Source organism: Plectropomus leopardus, chromosome 1, assembly GCF_026936395.1.
Source record: "Plectropomus leopardus strain MGB_pleo_1.0 chromosome 1, ASM2693639v1, whole genome shotgun sequence".
NCBI classification, from domain to species: domain Eukaryota; kingdom Metazoa; phylum Chordata; class Actinopteri; order Perciformes; family Serranidae; genus Plectropomus; species Plectropomus leopardus.
In genome coordinates this window covers 9825980-9844021 of record NC_142176.1, presented here as the reverse complement: position 1 = coordinate 9844021, position 18042 = coordinate 9825980, and the positions used below count along the sequence as shown (strand labels likewise).

The 18042-nt window shown below is 41.1% G+C and overlaps 1 protein-coding gene across 8 annotated transcripts in view; it reads left to right on the top strand.

Annotated features, from left to right (window-relative positions):
• The window catches only part of neo1a (neogenin 1a), a 217219-nt gene that overhangs the window by 74237 nt on the left and 124940 nt on the right, over positions 1-18042 (top strand). For all 8 annotated transcript variants that reach the window (XM_088074686.1, XM_088074639.1, XM_042491109.2 and 5 more), the window contains exon 2: positions 6650-6973. In XM_088074686.1, the coding sequence (XP_087930812.1) occupies positions 6650-6973 (324 nt within the window). The remainder of the gene's footprint in view (positions 1-6649; positions 6974-18042) is intronic.

Genomic DNA, 18042 nt, shown 5'->3' with positions numbered 1-18042 from the left:
TGTTAAGTCATTTCTTCTTTCTTCTTTTCATGTGTCAACATGTACAGAATGACAATAAATAAACCTTGAACCTTAAAGGTCGTTTTAGGCCCTATAACACTGTCTTTGTGTAAAAGTGCTAAAAGAGCATTGGAAGAGAAAAGGAAAGGCCTCTTGCATTTTGTGTCAATTTGCAATTTTTATTTTGTTTTTTTTAAGTAACCAGTTAGTCACCGGTTAATGGGTGTCAGACTGTCAAAAGCAAAATTAACCAAAACCGACACCCCTGCTTCCTACATAATGATCACAATGTCTGTATTACTGTTTAGCCTCTTAAACTGTAATGACCATTTCCCATTGGCTGTAAATGCCCGTTTTCATTTCAGGATTTCTTGTCCCTTAAGTCCGAGCCACAGAAAGGCCTCTGTTGTTGGAAAAGTGACTGGTTTTGAGTGGTCTGCTCTGTCTCAAGAGCGGCTCAATAAGGAGGGCAGTCAATATGGCTGCTCTCAGACGGTGGGTCAAGAAGGGAGGAGGCTTCCTGCTGAGCCAAGGGTAGAATAGGAAAGAACAGGGGGTCTTTGTGTGGAGTGCAGACCCTCGCCCACTCCTCTTTACCGCCTCCTCTGGGATATCACACCTATGGTTTTAAAACTGTGTATTTTTCTGCTGGAATTGTAAACTGTATATAGGCTGGTACACAAAAATACCCATCATAGAATACATGTTGCACAAGTGAGTTATTCACTTTTTTTTTCTGGCGATGACAGAGTTGTTGCAAACCCTGAAGCAAAAAAATGTCTTGACATGCATTCTGTGAACACATTACCTGAGCTCACACACACCTCACCTTGACAGTAAGCCCTGTAACATCCAGAAATATGCTTTCAACGCCGGCTCATGATGGGAAATGCAGCACAAGCTCCATGTCTCCATTCTGTCTCTCTCATCTGAGAGCAAGGGAGAAACTGTGAGGGAGAGAGCGAGGCAGCGTATCAGGGCACCACCTTAAGCTGGGCTCCCAAACCTTTTATGACTGCTGAGCAAAGTGGATTTGGGACAGAGGTAACAGCCCATACTTATCAAGCAGACAGCCTCATTTTCTAGCCCCTTGCTCTCCTTGCCCGGTGTGGTGGCTCCTATTTCTCAAAGACAAACGGGGGCTCCCACACTGCTGGGCCTGAATAGATTAGACTTCCCACACCGTAATGTGGTTTCTAACACCCCCTTCCTATTTTAACTCTGCAGCTGTGTTGTTAAAAGCCCGCAGTGTTTCACTACTAATAAATTCTGGTGTAAAGATGTGTGTGCTCTGCATTGCAACAGGTGAAGCAGTCATCTGGGCCGTTGCATATCATAGATGACTGCATTACAAGACCAAAAGGTTTTTGTACAAGAGGCCGAATACTCCATTGTTGTGAAATTCATCTCCTTTTTTTTCCCATTACATTCTGTTTCAGCGAGGTTTGGTTAGATACTTTCCCTGCACTTTAATGATGTATGGGAACATACGCTCTGTTGAGTTTTCTTTCAATGAACGCTTCAGAATACATCAAGAGGCCGCAGCTCGTTCTGTAGGTGTTCATTTGAATTTTTTTCACTCACTCCCAGCCTTGTTAGTCGCCAAAAGTAAACTTTTCCTTTGACCTAAAAGTTGAAGCTTGTTGAAGTCTGTGAGGGGTGAATTTTTTTTCCCTTTTGTAATGTTGCAGATAGAGATCCTTGCTTCCTGCTGAGATCTTGGCCTTATCTGGCTCATTTAGCTCGCCTGCTTGTCTCCCTCTCTCTCTTACAGGAAAGATGGGGCTTGTTAACCTTTTGATATTAGCGGCTAATATTGTGGTTAATAACCACAGACTTGGTTTTCCAGCTTTTTTTGGGTGAAATTGCTTGTGGTGTTATTTGATATTTGGGCTTTGTTGTTATTCCTAAGGGGCCCAATAAACAGATGAAGTTAGAGTATTTTGGTATATGTACTCATACATTACACCTCATTTTCTAAAAATAATTCAGGAGAGTTTCAAAGAAATGAAATTACCACTTTAATAGCACACTGTTTAGACCAGGAATACTCAACTTGCTTTGCCTTGGGGCCACCTTTGCAATTTTATTTAGGATTTTAGGATGTCTCTAGGACTTTAGAATGTTTATCAGATTTAAGGCTATTTCTAGGCTTTTTGGACATTTCTCAGATTTTAGGACATTTCTCGGATTTTAGGACATTAGGGACTTAGCTGGGACCCGTGTCAGGCCTCTGCGTGGGAATCTATCACTGGCCTTTTTTGTAAAAAAGCTTAATTTTGATGATATTTTATGCACTCTATCACCTTGTGTATACTCAAAGTACAAAACAGTCCCCCGTGTGAATCACTTTATTTTTAAAGTGAATCAGAAAATGGTGGGGGGGGCACCTGGCACCCTATAGGGGCCAGATTTGGCCTGCGAGCCTTAAGTTGAGTATCACAAGTTTAGACCTCGCAACCAGGGTTAGGTTCCAAATCTACTTTTCTTCTGATTTCTAGTTTCTGTGTGCTCCAAAGCATGGAAATACAAGACATTTGGTCAAAGTGAAAGCTTTTTGGCAGCCGGTGTTGCTTTTCATCAAAATATTTGTTTAGTCTGTGCACAGTGGGCCCAGCATTGATTAAACTGTTCCACCTTCCTGTGTTATTATAGTTTGGACTTTGACCACTATGAAGGGCATCTTTGTTTTGCTTTGTTGTCTGTTCGCATGTCTGTTTGTCTTCCTGCAGTTTGACTGCTGCTGGTGGTATCGTAGTTTTTTTAAAAGGAAATAATTTCATGTGGAGATATTGTGGAAAAAAACACTTGTAAATGAAGCTGAGGTCAAGTCAGACCCTTAGCTTCTTGTCCACCCCTCACACCCCCTAGGTCACCTCCATCTCCAGCCCCATCTCCTTCTCTTTCCCCTGCTCTGCTTTGCTGACAGTGGATGTTGTGTCTGCAACTGAAAGCAGATGGTTCGCCATTTTGTTAGGCAGTACAGCTGAAGCTAAGCCCTCCCCTACTGCTCCTACGACGGGGATAAAAAGCTGCTAAAGGCGGCTGTTTTGGCTCTGATAGGATGCCGCAGGACCCTCAAGCCCATTCAGTTTTCTCCTCAGATAGAGAGCGGCTGAAGATGGTCTTTTGACTGGAAAGGAGCCAGGCTACAGCCTGGAAGCTCTGCTCAACCCACACACCCACTGTTCCAGCAGCGTAAAGCAGAGATGATTAAGCATGCCATGGTGCCTCTGGTCTGCAGGAGTGACAAATCCCCCCACTGCTACTCCACTCTGCTCTCTCTCCATCTGTCATGTACACCATCAGTGAAATATATTTTCTGGTGTTGTCACATTCTGCCCAGTATGTACACTCAGCTGCTCTGAATGTATCGATTTTCCTGAAATCAGCTGCTTACTTCAGTTTGGTTTAAAACCACTCGCTTACTGCAAAGAGTCAAAGTTGTGTTGGCTTTGGACGCGGTTGATCTTTTTTTCTTTCTTTTTCTTAACCGCTGTTTATTCTCTTGAATCTCTCATCCACGTACGCCTGGAGGAAATTTCAAAATAAAATATTGTATGTGTGAGCACTTGTGCCATCTTTGCATCAGCAGATCTAATACACTCTTCTGAAAATTTGCTTTACTTGCATCGCAGCCATAGCTGCACATTACTTGAAGTAAAATCAGATTTGAAACATGGCAGTGGAACAGTTTGATTTCTGTAAAAATGACACTCATGCCGTCATAAGAAGTAGGGATAGGAATCACCAGAGGGCCCCCAATATGATATTATCACAATAATTAAGTAGCAATACAATATTGTTGCAATTTAAGCAATTTATGTTTGCAATATGTTGAGTATTGCAGTATATTAGATTTATTACCTTTTTTTTAATCTCCAAATTACAGAAAAACTTTTTCAACAAGTGTTTTTATCTAGGAAGATAGTTTTCTGTCTGTTAATCACACCTCAGTAATCTTTATAGCAGCAGTGAAAGTGAGACTTAACTGTTTATTGTGCCAGGTCTAAAAGTTTGCTTTCACTCACCTCTGCAGCAGCTGCTCCTCTCATCCATTGACCTGATCAGCTCTGCCTGGATCAAAAGATCAGTCATCCACCCAGCAACTCTTTAAACTGCTGCTGAGGAAAAAGAAGAGCTCATGATGCAGCTGCACTACATTTACAGACCTACAAAAACGTCAGAATATTGAGAGGAGACACAGAATGACACAAAAGGGGCACACACAAGATTGAAAAAAAAAAACATCTGCTGACACCCTAATCATGCTAATCAGTCAGGCTTTGACGCTTCAGTCAGAGTAGCAAAGGTCCAACACTTTCAGTTGAGATAGAGTGAGGGCACTGTCCCCTCCCTCTCTCTCCTCTATTCCTCTCCATCAGTGAATTAGTGTGGAAACAATAGCACAGCGTAGTTGGAATGCGGTGTTGTCTTCCCTCTATTCCCCAATGTGAGAGTGGAAAAAATCTATTCAATTCAGTCATTTTCTGCAGCGTTTTGCAGTAATTGTTTGTGCTTTCAAGAGAACTAAGTGCACTGAGGACAACCTGCCATATTGCCACCATAATGGACCGCGCATTACATTGCTTCTCTCTTTGGATCTCACACTGGGGACTCGGTGCCGTAAGGTAGAGAAATTACCTCCTAGTAGTTAAATAGCTGAACCATTGACATAGCATCTCTCTTTTCTGTCTCCTTCCCTTTCCTTCTCTTTCTGGTCTCGCTCTCCCCTGGAGACGTGCCATTTCCCTGGAAGAGAGCAGGCATATTTTAAACTGCATTTAACATTCAGCCACTTATTTCTCTCCATTCGCTGCATTATTAAAATACCTTCATACCCTCTTAATTATTTTTCTAGCTTTCCTCCATCCCTGCAGAACTGATAATTGGTGTTATTTATCTAAACAATACCACTGTGTGACTCTTAGGGTGGGAGCGCTTGAATAATGGATGAGGACAAATGCAAAGCAATTGCACTTACTCCGACTTTGGCACTATCCATGTCAGTGCGATGTTACCATTTATGCTGGAGGAAGGAAATGGCGACCGCGTTCCAAAGTGTTTACTCCTTCGCTGCACTCTCTACTTATAATAAAGCAAGACGTGATATTAACTTGCCAGGGAGGCTAGACTGGGTTAAATTTGTCAGTTCCTCTCGTCCAATTCCAGCGGGGCTTGTGGTTTCATAATGAAAAGCCTCTCGGAGTCTCTGGGATAGACCGAGGCGCAGTGGCTGAAAAGATAGATTGAACACAAAGATGTTTTGCTTTGGAAACATTTCATTGAGTGTTTGGGGCACTCAGGGTCCTGTAGTGTCCTTTCATTTCAGCCACCAGCACATTTTGTGTGAGTGGGTTTTAAAATGTTCCACTGAAGTTGATGACGTCCTAGGAGATGTGATTTTGCAATCACTTGTCATGTGGTTGAACTCAAATGCAGCCTGAGTAGTAGTTCCCTGTATTCCTGAATAACAGTCAGCATTTTACTGCTCTCTCTCTCCTCTGCTGCAGAATAAATGAAAAAAAAATGTTAGAAGTGATATGAACTCATCTGTCGCAGCAGTTACAGCACTGGATGTTGAATGCGGCCTGTCATTGGCTGGCGATTTAGGCCGGCGTTCTCCTCCCCTCTATCAGCCTGTTACCGTCAGCTTAGACAAGTATAAAACACGAGAATAAAAGTTACAGTGCAGTGCAAGAAATGGATAAATATTTCATAAAATGCAGTGGCAAACAGAAACATCTTCAGTCTTGATTTAAAAGAACAACAACAAAAAAAAAATGTCAGTGAGTTTACATGGACATGAATAACCTATTTATGATCGGGTTTTTGGAGTATTTTGTCATGTGTTTAAGCATGGAAACAACATTTTTAGTTAATAAAAACCAAAATGTGCCACTGGAGCACTCTGAAAGAAACAGGGATGTATACTCGGAATATGAATAACTCGATTTCTCTTTCCCTAATATGATCGTAACTGGCATAAGCCTCATGAAAAGGAAATTGATGTCCATGTAAACACACTCACTGACTTCACCAAACTACAGATCCCTTCACAGGAGCTTCTGTGATATCATCATTTTGTGACATTTTCTTTTGTGGAGAATCAGACATTTTAATGACAATGCTTCCCTCCCCATGTGCAAATGTTTTACCCAAACAAGTTCCAGCCCGGCACTGCATTGTGGGCTAAGCTCGATCTCAGCAGTTGTGATTGGTTTAAAGAATTACAAACAAGCCAGAGCATTTCCCCCCATAACAGAATGATCATTTGTGCTTCCAGACCTTTCTGGAGTGCTGACACAGCACTTTGGAGATAGGTTTGGCTTTGCATGACTACATATACTTGGCTGCAGTGTTATGTGAAGCAGTATATCACAACAGGTTATGATGAACCTTTTTTTTTTCCTTATAACATCTGCAACAAGCAACAAATGTACACTTTGCTTTACACTTTTGCTGCTGGTGGAAAGAAGACACATACTGCTGTTATTTTAATAAACTCATTAACATGAATACTGCTATCCGCCGCAGTGACAATGGAACGGAGCCAGTTTTTCGATGTCAATGAAAAGAAAGAAAATCATTTGGGTTTTTGCTTGTTGAAGCTCAGGCTGCATCCTCACGCTCTCCTTTTGCCCTCCAGGTTCAGCAGCGCAGCCCTTCAGCCCCTTCTGGTTTACAGTGGAGCCCGAGGACACACTGGCCATTCGGGGCAACTCGGCACTGCTCAACTGTTCGGCCCACAGCGACGCAGCTACGCCGGCACGCATAGAGTGGAAGAAAGATGGCACCTTCATGAGCCTGGTTTCAGATGAGAGACGAAACATTCTCCCCGATGGCTCGCTGTTCTTCACCCACGTGGTCCACTCCAAGCACAACAAGCCTGACGAAGGCACCTATCAGTGCGTCGCCACTATCGACAACCTCGGATCCATTTCCAGTCAGACGGCCCGTCTCTCTGTAGCAGGTAAGAGCAGTCAGATTTATCAAGTTTTACCATAACCTGTACACCTTGAACACCACCGTTGTAGTTTGCGGTGAATTGTGTCGAGAGAACATCACATCTTTATTTCTTTTTGTTCTTATACTGATGTCAATTTTTGATAAAGACTGTAAGACAAACTGTGTTATGTAACATACAGGAATGGAACCATTTCTTTGAAAGTTTTGATTCTCCATGGCTATGCTGCAAATACACACCTGCGTAGGTGTGAAGAGGTTCTTTTGTTCCCTTGTTGATTGTTTTTTGTCCTTGAATTGCGTAGTCGTGTGTACTCTCTCCTCTATAAAGTCCTTCACCTTGCTGGGGCTTGAATGCATCGCCCTACAGGATAAATGCTTGTAAAAGGGTCTGTTTTTTTTTTCATTACCAGCCCCCACAGTGTGACCTTGTTCAGTTTGGGAACAGTAAGTGACGTGGGATTATTAGGTGTTTTGAGTCAAGTCGTGCCCCGAAATTCAATTTGCAGCTGAAGGAGCCACAGAAAGCGTCTACTGTGTGCTCTCTACTCAGGAGTGCTCTGCCAGATTTAAGTCGCTGGAGAGAGGCCTCTTGTTGACAATGGGATAGTACAGTATAAGCCTCTCGGATACTGAGTGCCTGTGTGAAGTTGCTGTCTTACTGTGATTCTGTTTCTTCTCATAGCCTTTTGAAATGTAAGCAAATGAGGCAGTACATTACCGCTGGAGAGATTGAGAAGAATTTTTTCTTCTTAACACAAAGACATCAGTTGTCTAACCACATGTGCAACGCAATTTCTCAGACAAAATCAGTGTTTGAATTTAGTGAATGACCACATAAAAAGTATAACTGTAATAGCTTTGAAAATTTGCAAAATGATACATTTCAGGACTGCAGTCTGGCATTTAAAGACTGAGTAGAGTTAAGGCATTATGTTGGTAGAGATGGAGTATTACGATAATAAGAATGTTTTCTTTAGTGTGTAATCACCTGAAAATAAGAATTGTGTTTTCACTATAGAATAAGCTGTTTATGTCTATATTGGGAGCAGGTCCTCGTTTATAAAGATTAACATGTTGCACTGTCATGTTTTTACAATAGCCCAGATCGGACAAACCAAACACTGGATCAAGATAGGGCCATTCACATTTTTACGTTTTCACATTTTCTCATATCAGCGACCAAAATTAGAAGCCCATTTGCAACAAGCAGCATTTGTAATGTAAAACTTCCTTATTCAGTGTTTTTACCGCTTTCGATCACCTGGTCTATTTGTTTTGGAGAGGAAGAGATCTTTGTGGGAACTTTGGCTCCTGATTAAAAAAAACTAAAACATGAACACTGCAGGAATCCTAACCAGAAGTTTTAGCTTGTTGCATTTGCAATTTTCACCCGTGGATGCCACCAAATCCCCTAAATTTTACACACTTGACCTTTAAAGATCTAATGAGGATCTTAGGGCCCTGACACACCAAGCTGATAGTGAGCTGTGATCAATGTTGGGCCGTCTGTTGTCCTGTTTTTTGTTGTGTCTTGCACCGTTGGCACTAGTCGGACGCTGTCTGGTCTTGTCTGCTGTTTTCCCAGCTGATTCAGCATGTTGAGTCGGAGGTGAAGCTGAAAGAACCATTCAGTGGGTAAAATCACTTACATTGACAGTTCAAATTAGTGCACTAGAAGAGAAATGTGTTCAAGTGCAACGTTTTGGCCAGGACACAGGCAACTTGAGGCGATACAACAGCCTGCTTTCATCCCCATTAGTTTTTTGATATTGGTTTAGTGTTTCTGGGCCTTCACAATTTAAAGTAAAGATTTTAAAATTTGTAAGACCCCGAAGTTGGACTTTGGAGATGACATATTACTTGTGTCCTTGCTACAGCTGCTTTACATGTTGCTGATCCAAAATAACAGAAAGGGCAACATGTGCTTGGTGTAATTTACCAAAAAATACTCTTTGTATGCACACATGCTTTAGTCGTTTTCAGCCATCACGTAGATTATCTTAATGTTGATGTGATGGTAGGTAATTAGTGTCTGGCTTTGTTTGTGGGGCTGTCAGAGCTTGTTTTTAGTCTGCCTGACCCTGTGGTCACCATGGCAATACTGCTGAATCAAAAAGAGGCTGTCTGTGTGCACTTAAGAAAATGAAACACTTATTATACACACATGAAACTAGATATTGTCTTAGATTTTGGATGTCATAAGTGCTGTCTTTTCCTGGTTTTAAAGGCTGTGTTACAGTAAAGCGATATCATTCTCTGAATTTACCAGACTGTGCTAGCTGTTCTGTTTTTTTCCTCTACTAACATTACTGATGATTATTGATCAAAAATCTCATTGTGTAAATATTTGTGAAAGCACCACTAGTCAACCTGACAATATCTTTGCAATATTCAGGTGTTTGGTCAAAAATATGGTGATGTTTGTTATTCTCCACATCATCCAGGCCTGTATGTGAAATAAGTACATGTCAGTGGGCTCATACGTGTGCGCGTCTTCAAGTTTTTTCAGCCAAAGCTGGATGGTAGACAATCCATCTCGGCGCTTCATCAATACCTGTCACTGAAGCTGCGTGGACGTATGATGCAGAGGGGATTCGTTTAGTTCCTGCGCCAAGATGAGTTCTGCTATCAGACAACCTCACACCCAGTGGGATCCGCCTGGGTCAACCATGATGGGATGTTAGATTCAATCAATTTCTACTTGAAGAGTGGAGCAGGTGAAACCTGTCAGCTATCACAGGCACACACACTGACACACTTTTCACATGGAAGTCCACCCACGTAAAAGCACCGACTATTGTGCACATTCATACACGCACAAGCGCCAACACATTAAGCCATTGCGTTTATGGTTCTCCTTACACACACACTCACACATGCACATGCACAACCACTGATGTATCTCCAGCTGGCTGGCAGGTGGCCAATAAAAAGGTTAATTGCGGTGTAGAGAGAGCAGGCCATTAGGCCGCCATCAGACCCGGGAACGATGGCGCAGGCGGGGGCGGAGTGGGCATGACCTCTCCTATGTAATGACGGAATGAGTCACGGATGGCTGCCGTGGCAGGGAGCTTATCTGACAAATACCGGGGTAATATCGGAGATTGATTGCTGGGAGACGTGCGGCTCATTCTTCTGAAGGAAACACCTCCACTTCCACACATCACCACCATTACCATTGACACCGCGTCCCTTTGCTCCTCAGCTTTATGTCCTTGCTTTACCAGACTCCTGCTGTCGTCTGCTGTCTTGTTTCATTTTGATGATGTTTACAGCTGCACAGAACGTGTTTGCTATCGTATAAGATTCAGCAAGTAGGACAGGTCACATGTAAACAGGAACTGATGTTGTTGTGATTTTGCTGCAACTCCTAGTGGGTGATGAAGTTTTTACCTCCTGTGAGCTTGAAATAATTCCTGTCCACACACACGGAAAAAAATAAAATCCCTGTCCAAATTTAAAATAATCTTGTTAGGACAGAGTTTCACAAAAAGGTTTGTTTTCCGTGACCTTAAATACAGTGCGTGTGTGGAGAAAAGGCCATGCGCTCAGGAAAAGCTGTTTTTAAATGTGCCGGTGTACCTTTGGACAAGACGTAAGGTGGACATGTACATTTTTTCCAAAATAACTACATCATATTTAAACCATCTTAAGGAAAACACTTTATAAAATTATGTAAGCAGCTTTATTATCACTGAAACACTGAAAAAGACCAAATCCACATAAGTGCTAATTTGCAGCACTTGTTCCTGAATGGCAGTTATATTACTTTACTAGGAGCCGGACAATATAGTGATTAGTCTTTGCTAATCACTATAATCATAGTATGATTATGATTATGATTGATATGATTGTTGATATGATTGTTTCATAAGTGTGACTGAATTGCTGGCGTTTGCATTAACTTATAATTGTAGTGCTTCAATGATAAGTTGATTTAATGAGCGATGTCAGCCATTAGAAAATGTTACTATACGAAAATACATGCTGGGTGAAACATCTCACATGTCAAGTTGACAAGTCTTTTATCAGCTTTTTATCTGTGTATACTATATATATTTTTTCCTTATTCGACAAACAAAATAAGTAATTATATGATCCCGATAGAATTCAATGGATAGTTTTTTATAGCCTTAGTCTTAGAGAGTACACAAAATGCTTTACAACACAAGCACCATTCACCCATTCACAAAACCATTCGTGGCCGAGACCGCCATACAAGGGCCCACCTGCTCACCCAATAAGCATTCACGAGCACACTAACGCACAGATTGAACAGCTATTGGGAGCAATTTGTAATTCAGTGTGTTGCCCTGGGATACTTTGACACGTAGACTGCAGGAGCCAGGGATGGTCCACTGACCTTCTGATTGGCAGACGACCGTCCTTCTTCTTGATCCACAGCTGCCCCGAGCTGCAACTGTTAATTGATTAATTGATTAGTTGTTTGACAGAAAAGTGATCAGTAGCTTGTTTGATTAGTGATGAATCGTTTCAGTCGTTTGTAAAGCAAGGAAGTCAAATATTTGACGGTTTCAGGTTCTCATATGTCAGGTTTTGCTGCTTTTTGTCACCTTAAATTATATAAAGCAAGACCTTTGAAGACGTCAACTTGGAGTCTCAGAAAACAGGAACGGATTATTTATTTATTTATTTATTTATTTATTTATTTATTTGTACCAGGGCTGCAACATCTAATTATATTGACAGATATTGCGATGAGTCTTAATTTTGGTGGAAATGGTAAATTTTTACATTTAATTTTCCCTGAAAATAGTAGAAATATGTGATTGTTGTTATTGTCTGTACCAAAACAAGCATTTTCTGGAATATGGTTTTTAGGCGGTTGCATCTGCGTCATTTGTAATAGTATGATGTGACATATTTCACCTATTATCAAAAAATTGCACCTTCTGTTATGTGGATATTGCACTTGGCCATATTGCAATTGGTGTTAATATTCCAATTATTTGTTCAAACCTATTTTTTTTAAACCATTTTCTGATGTGTTATAGCCCAAATGATTAAGTGATTATTAGGAAAATGATGAAGAGATTCTTAAAAGATTAACAAAAAGCCTTAAAGAAGCTCTTGACACCACTGTGATTGTAACTAATTTAAAAAATGTGTGTGATTAATAAGGTGGAAAAATAGTGGTTTAAATGAAACGATCAATGATAGACTAATCGATCATGAAAACAAAACCATTAGTGAGTTTAACTCCAAAACATAAAATTTCTTAGTATAGATTTTTAAAAATTAATTGGCTTTCCATTATTATGCAGAATAATATGATTAATATTTAATTTGTGTGCCTTGTGATCACACACACACACACACACACACGTTGTATCCTGTAAACCATTATTAAAGTAAGGCATTGTGGTTTTAGGACATCTATTATTCTCCATACGGTCCAGCTTTGAAGTCCCTCTCTGCCGTGTGTCTCCTCTTTGCTGTTGCTTTGTCATGCAGTCTGCCTCTGTGTGTTTTATCCTGTGTGTGCACAGTCAGATACTGTGGAAACACAAGCAGACTCAGAAGAAAGAGGGAGAGGGGGGGAGTTCGGCCTAGTGGGGCCCAGTCTTATGTATTCAGTTTGAGTCTCTGTAAGAGAAAAGGAGGGGGGAGAAAAATTATAGGGCAGAGAGCGAGATAGCAGTATACAGCAGTGATGGCCGGGACATGGAGCGAGACGCGGGTAATGAGAAATCCCATCTTAACTGTCTGCTGTTCTCCCACACAGCCGTCCCCCTCCTCCCACTGGCACGCTTTGAACTCCTCCTTCTTAGGAATTGCTCGAGGTGAGCGCCACCTCACCCCCGCTTAACAGGGAAACCCCCGAATGAGAAAACGAAGAATTAATTTCGCCCTCTCTCTCTCTCTGTCCCCCTCTATCTTACAGTCTCTTTGTTTTCCTTTCTGACCTCTCAGTATGTAAATGAGACTGCTCTCGGTTCACATATATCAGCTTTTTGTTTTAGTTTTTCTCCGTTTCCGCCCTGTTTGCTCCTATGTTTTTCGCTCTTCCTCTCTCACCTATTGGCGACTGTGGTGCACTGAGATAACCGAAGCCACTTATTGCTTTGCTTTGATATCCGGTTTCACTGAAATCTAATTTCTCCCTCCACACAGTAGTAGAAATTATAAACTGAACACTCTTCATGTGTCATGTGTGTCGCCTCGTATTTAAGCATGCTCATCCTTTGATAGAGTCGGACGCCCTTTGAAGGATTTAGGGGTGTCGGCAGATTCTTTAATCCCTTTTTTGATGTATTTTAATCTATTTTTTTTTGTGTATGTGTGTGTGTGTATTGGGGGTGTTGGACCCCCAAGGACATGACAGCTTGAAAATTCGAAAAGGGATAATTGCGTCACTGTTGCATGGATAGCCCTTTGTGGTAATGTCGGAGATACTTCGCAGTAAACAGAGTCGATTATTTAAGTTGGCATCTCAACATATTGTGAATAATCAAACGTCAGCTGTGTTTTCACAACAATAGTATAAATGTCAAGTAAACATGGATACAGATATTCGTTTGGGATGAAACATCATAATGGTCGATGTGCGCTGTGGTGTCTTAGAGAAACATGGATGCAGTAGCATGTAGTGCGATACGTCATGTAGTTATTATCATGTGTTTAGTTGGATATTATCTGAATACAGCAACTTTTTTTTATTACAGAGTAATAATTTCCTTTAAGCATCTGTCTGTCCTGGAAGAGGGATCCCTCATCATCCTCTGCCGCTCTTCCTGAGGTTTCTTCCTCTTTTTTCCCCCCGTTACAGGGGTTCTTTTTCGGGAGTCTTTCCTCAGGTGATGTGAGGGTCTCAGGGATGTCGTACGCTGTAAAGCCCTCTGAGGCAAACAGTGTTTTGTGATAATGGGCTTCATAAACAAATTTGACTTGAAAATTGACCTGCACAGCCACTCTTAGGTCCTTCAAGGTGGACTGATGAGACCTGCATAGCTCTTCTGTATTTTGACAAACACTGTGAGGGGCCTGTGTAAAATGTTTTATGAGCTAAATGTAATCTGTGCGATCAGTTCTGCCGTCATGGACCTCAAAGCGTGCAGCCCGTCATGTTCAGTTTGTGTTGTGTTGGGTTTGTGGTGTTGTTAACCTCTGTTGGGTTAAGACACAAGGAGTTTCTGATGTTTTGTTTACAAGGTACAAAGTAGATTTTCTAGTATTTTTTTAAACATAGTTTAAACATAGTTTAAAAAATGAAATGAAAATGTGTCTTTGATCCCTCTTCTCTCTCTCTCTCACGCTCTCTCAGTTTGTGGGCAATCTCTTGCCAAGTTGCTCATTTCCTTTTTTAAAGAATTCAAACCTATTTTCTCAGGTTTCAAAGGTGTCAGTGCTTGTTAAAGGTGTCAGAACGCAGCATGAGAAAACCGATGTCAATCCAGGTTTCAAAGGGTTAAATTTGGAGTGATTAGAGTGCGTTTGCCAAGAATATATTCTCAAATGTCTACCTTAATTAACCCGATGTTTGTCAATAACCAGTTTTTCTTGTGCGCACTTAGTCCGTGTCACCTTGTATCAGTGCGCTAAACCCGCCCTGATTAAAACAAACACACACAGAGCAAAGGGCAAACAACAAAACGGCTATCTCACAGGCTGATCTGGTTCCAGCACAGATAGAGCCCAATCAGATGATGTCTGACCACTCACTGAGCTGTATGCATTCATCCTACTTATCTCTTCACACTCTGCCCAAAGAATACTCCTTCATTTTATCACTCCTTCTCCTGTGTCGTGCTCTCTTTATCCGTTCTCCAACTGAATCAACCTCCTGTCCTTTCTTTTTTCACCTCCTTTACTACCTCTCTCAGCCCTCTATTTTCTCTTTATTATCCTCTCAGCCCTCCATTTCTCTACTGCTCTAACACAACACACCCACTGGCACACACACACCTACACACACTTGCACTCACCCATTTTGCACTTCCACAGTGGCTGCACCAAAGTCATAAAGCGCCAGAATGGCAAACAAACAGTAATAAATCTCAAAAACAACAACAAAAAAAAACATCTCCCTCATTCTCAAAGGAACCACCCGAAAGAAATGCATCAACCGTGTCATTGTTTTCCTCTTAAAAATTTAATCTTTTGTTTGTCAGCGAGTGCACGTGAGTCTTGACAATGTCCACACCAAAGCTGGCTAAATTTAAAAAACAAATCTTCTCCTTTCCAGTGTTCACTTGTCATCTGCAATAAGTCAACATATCCACACCCAAAAGCTATGCTTTACTAAAACACTCTCCTACCTTTAGTCTAAAAACTCCACTCATGTATTTCAGTTTGTGAATATGATTTAAAAAGGATGGCACATGTCTGTTCAAGCACAGTTAGTTGCTGTTTAAGAATTTGCCATACTGTATTTTGAATGCCCATATTTCCCGTCACATGATCCATGTGTATCTCACAACAGCTTCCACTTATCAGCTGTGAAAAATCCATACATAGTTTAATTATTTGAAAACTGAAACAACCAAGAATACACAAGTTGTGATAATATTATTCAATCTAAGTGATTGTGGAAAGCAGATGATGAGGTTTAACAGGCTGATATAACCCGGCTGTCTGGCTTACTTACCACCAAATTATTGCTTTAAAGGTTCAGGACGCCTTCAAATAAACAATTTTTTTATTTATTTATTTATATTTTTACAAAAGATTTCCTTTTCTTGGTGCTTTGAGCACCAAGAAAAGGAAATCTTTTGTTTATTAGTGTAATGTTTTAGTGTGGACAGAGAACTAATGTGACAAAATGACAACCAAAATACCAGCATAGATTTTGGTAGTTTCCAAATGTGAGCAGTGTTCTTAGATTTACAGTACAGACCAGCGGACACATTCCTTTAGCCAAGCCATTTCCAGGTGCAGGTGCTTCCCCTTATGACCAATTATGTGCTGCTTTACTGATGAATGCCGGGGTCGTTGCCATGACGAATGGCTCTGACCCGGAAACAGGGTCAGGGTCACCGTGGCGTTCCATTACCCTGATTTCCATCTGTCTGTGGCACACGTGAGGAGCGACGGGGGCGACAAGACGGGAGCGGCTGCAGATAAAGCGTAGAGGAATGACTGTTGCAAACCTGCACTTACACTGAGGTGCATTAATCATATGTTGAGCTGAAAAATGAAAACATTCAGGTACCCTTGGAGCACAAGTAATGAAAAAGGAAAATAAGTAGAAGGCTGTTTTTTAAAAAAAAAAAAAAGTGTACTTGAGCTGTTGTAGCCAGCTGCAGACACGAGGCTGTGAGAGAGAAACAGGACTCAGCTGAGAAAATATGACGTGGGGAACGTTGGTTGAGGATGGAGCTGCAGGGAAAGATCCATCTTTTTTTTTTCTCTCTGGAGGACGGCGGCGGGAGAACAGTGACGGCAGGGAGTCTGTTGGGTTGGAGGTAGATGACAGCCTCCATTTTACGTGTATTCGCTGACTGATTAGGTCCTCTGGGTAGGTGGAGAGGCTGATGGAGACGGCCCTATCTCTACTCTCCAGACACCTCAGTGCCTGCTGTGTGTTTGGGCGTGTGCGTGGGAATGTACAGTGGTGCGTTTAATTAATTTAATTGTGTTTCAGGAATTCTTCTGTTTGTGACATGTCATCTCTCGACATGAGCTTTATTCTGATTGTAAATTCACAGTTGAGCACCAATGCAAGGCTGTTGTTACGTGAGTTACCAGCGTCATTGCAAACAGTCAGTTTTTAAGTTTTGTGTTTTTGCAGGCTAATATGTCTCCTATAACACTAAAACCAAGTGAGATTTTGTATAGAAAACAGGTTTACAACCCATATTTATTACCAATTTTCAATTTATTTGTTTTCTACTGAGTGGTCTTTACACTACAAGTTACTACTAAATCACAATTTGATGTACTTAAACAGGTATTTTTGAAGTAGAATTTTCAGGGTTTATCAAGTGTCTGTAGTTTGGTTGTACATGATTTTATTTTTTTTAAAAAGTTGATCAGATCCTCGATAATCGTACTCATCCTGTCCATCTGAAGTTCAGAAGGAGCAGTAGGTCCAGCAGTAGAATCCTGCAGCAGAAAATTAGAGCAACAAGGTGTACTAAATCATTTGTGTCAACAGAAGTTTGATTATTTAACAAAAAAGATGAGTTGTAATGGCTTAAGGCAGACCTTTTTTATTCTTTTATGAAATGCAATTTCAGATTGTTTTCTATACTTTATGTTTATTGTCAGTTTTGTACATTGTGTGTGTATGTGTGGCTGTGAATGTACTGACAGTATATTTTTAAGTTCTGTTTGTGTACCTTTGTGTTCCTCAAACAGAGTGTGTATGAATGCATAAGTTTCCCCTTGTTGGATAAAAAAAAACTTTACAGTGACTGTGACTAAATCTCCTTTAACATGTGCTCTGTAATGTTGTTTTTACTCTGGTGATTCACCACACTGGACAATTTGTGCTAACTTGGTCACTTTATGAAAGGTTAATGTAAAAGTGCCCTCTACGATCATGTGCAATTGCTTTTGACAATAGTCGAATCAATAGCCAACAGGGACAGAAATGGCTGGATGTTCACCCTGTTACACAAAAGCTAAACCGTGTCAGACCTGTTTAAACCTCATGTTGCAGGCCGGGCTGCAGACCCAGTTCAGCTTCCCAATATTACCCAATTCACACCAACTTCATTTAATTTTACTGAGATTGTGTCTTCGGCTACATCAGCACTCATATAATTTGTTTTAAATGCATTACTATTGCTATATTTTCACCTAATGTTCACATCACTCTGGCATTTTGGAGCCACTAAAATGGAGGGAGACCTTTACAAAAACTGCCGACCTCGACTTAGTCGAAATACTCCAGAAATTATAGTCTGAACATGCGGAAAGAGTGACTTTTGAAACTGCCGCTTGCCTCCTGGTTGACTCTCATCAATCACAACTTTTCGAGCCAAAATATTATAGCTAAGTCTATATAAATTTGTGATTTCATGCATCTTGGGTGGTTACCCTTTTCTCATTGCTGTGATTTCCTCTGGCGATGGATGATGCTCCTGTAAGGCTCTAATATGTGGCTGT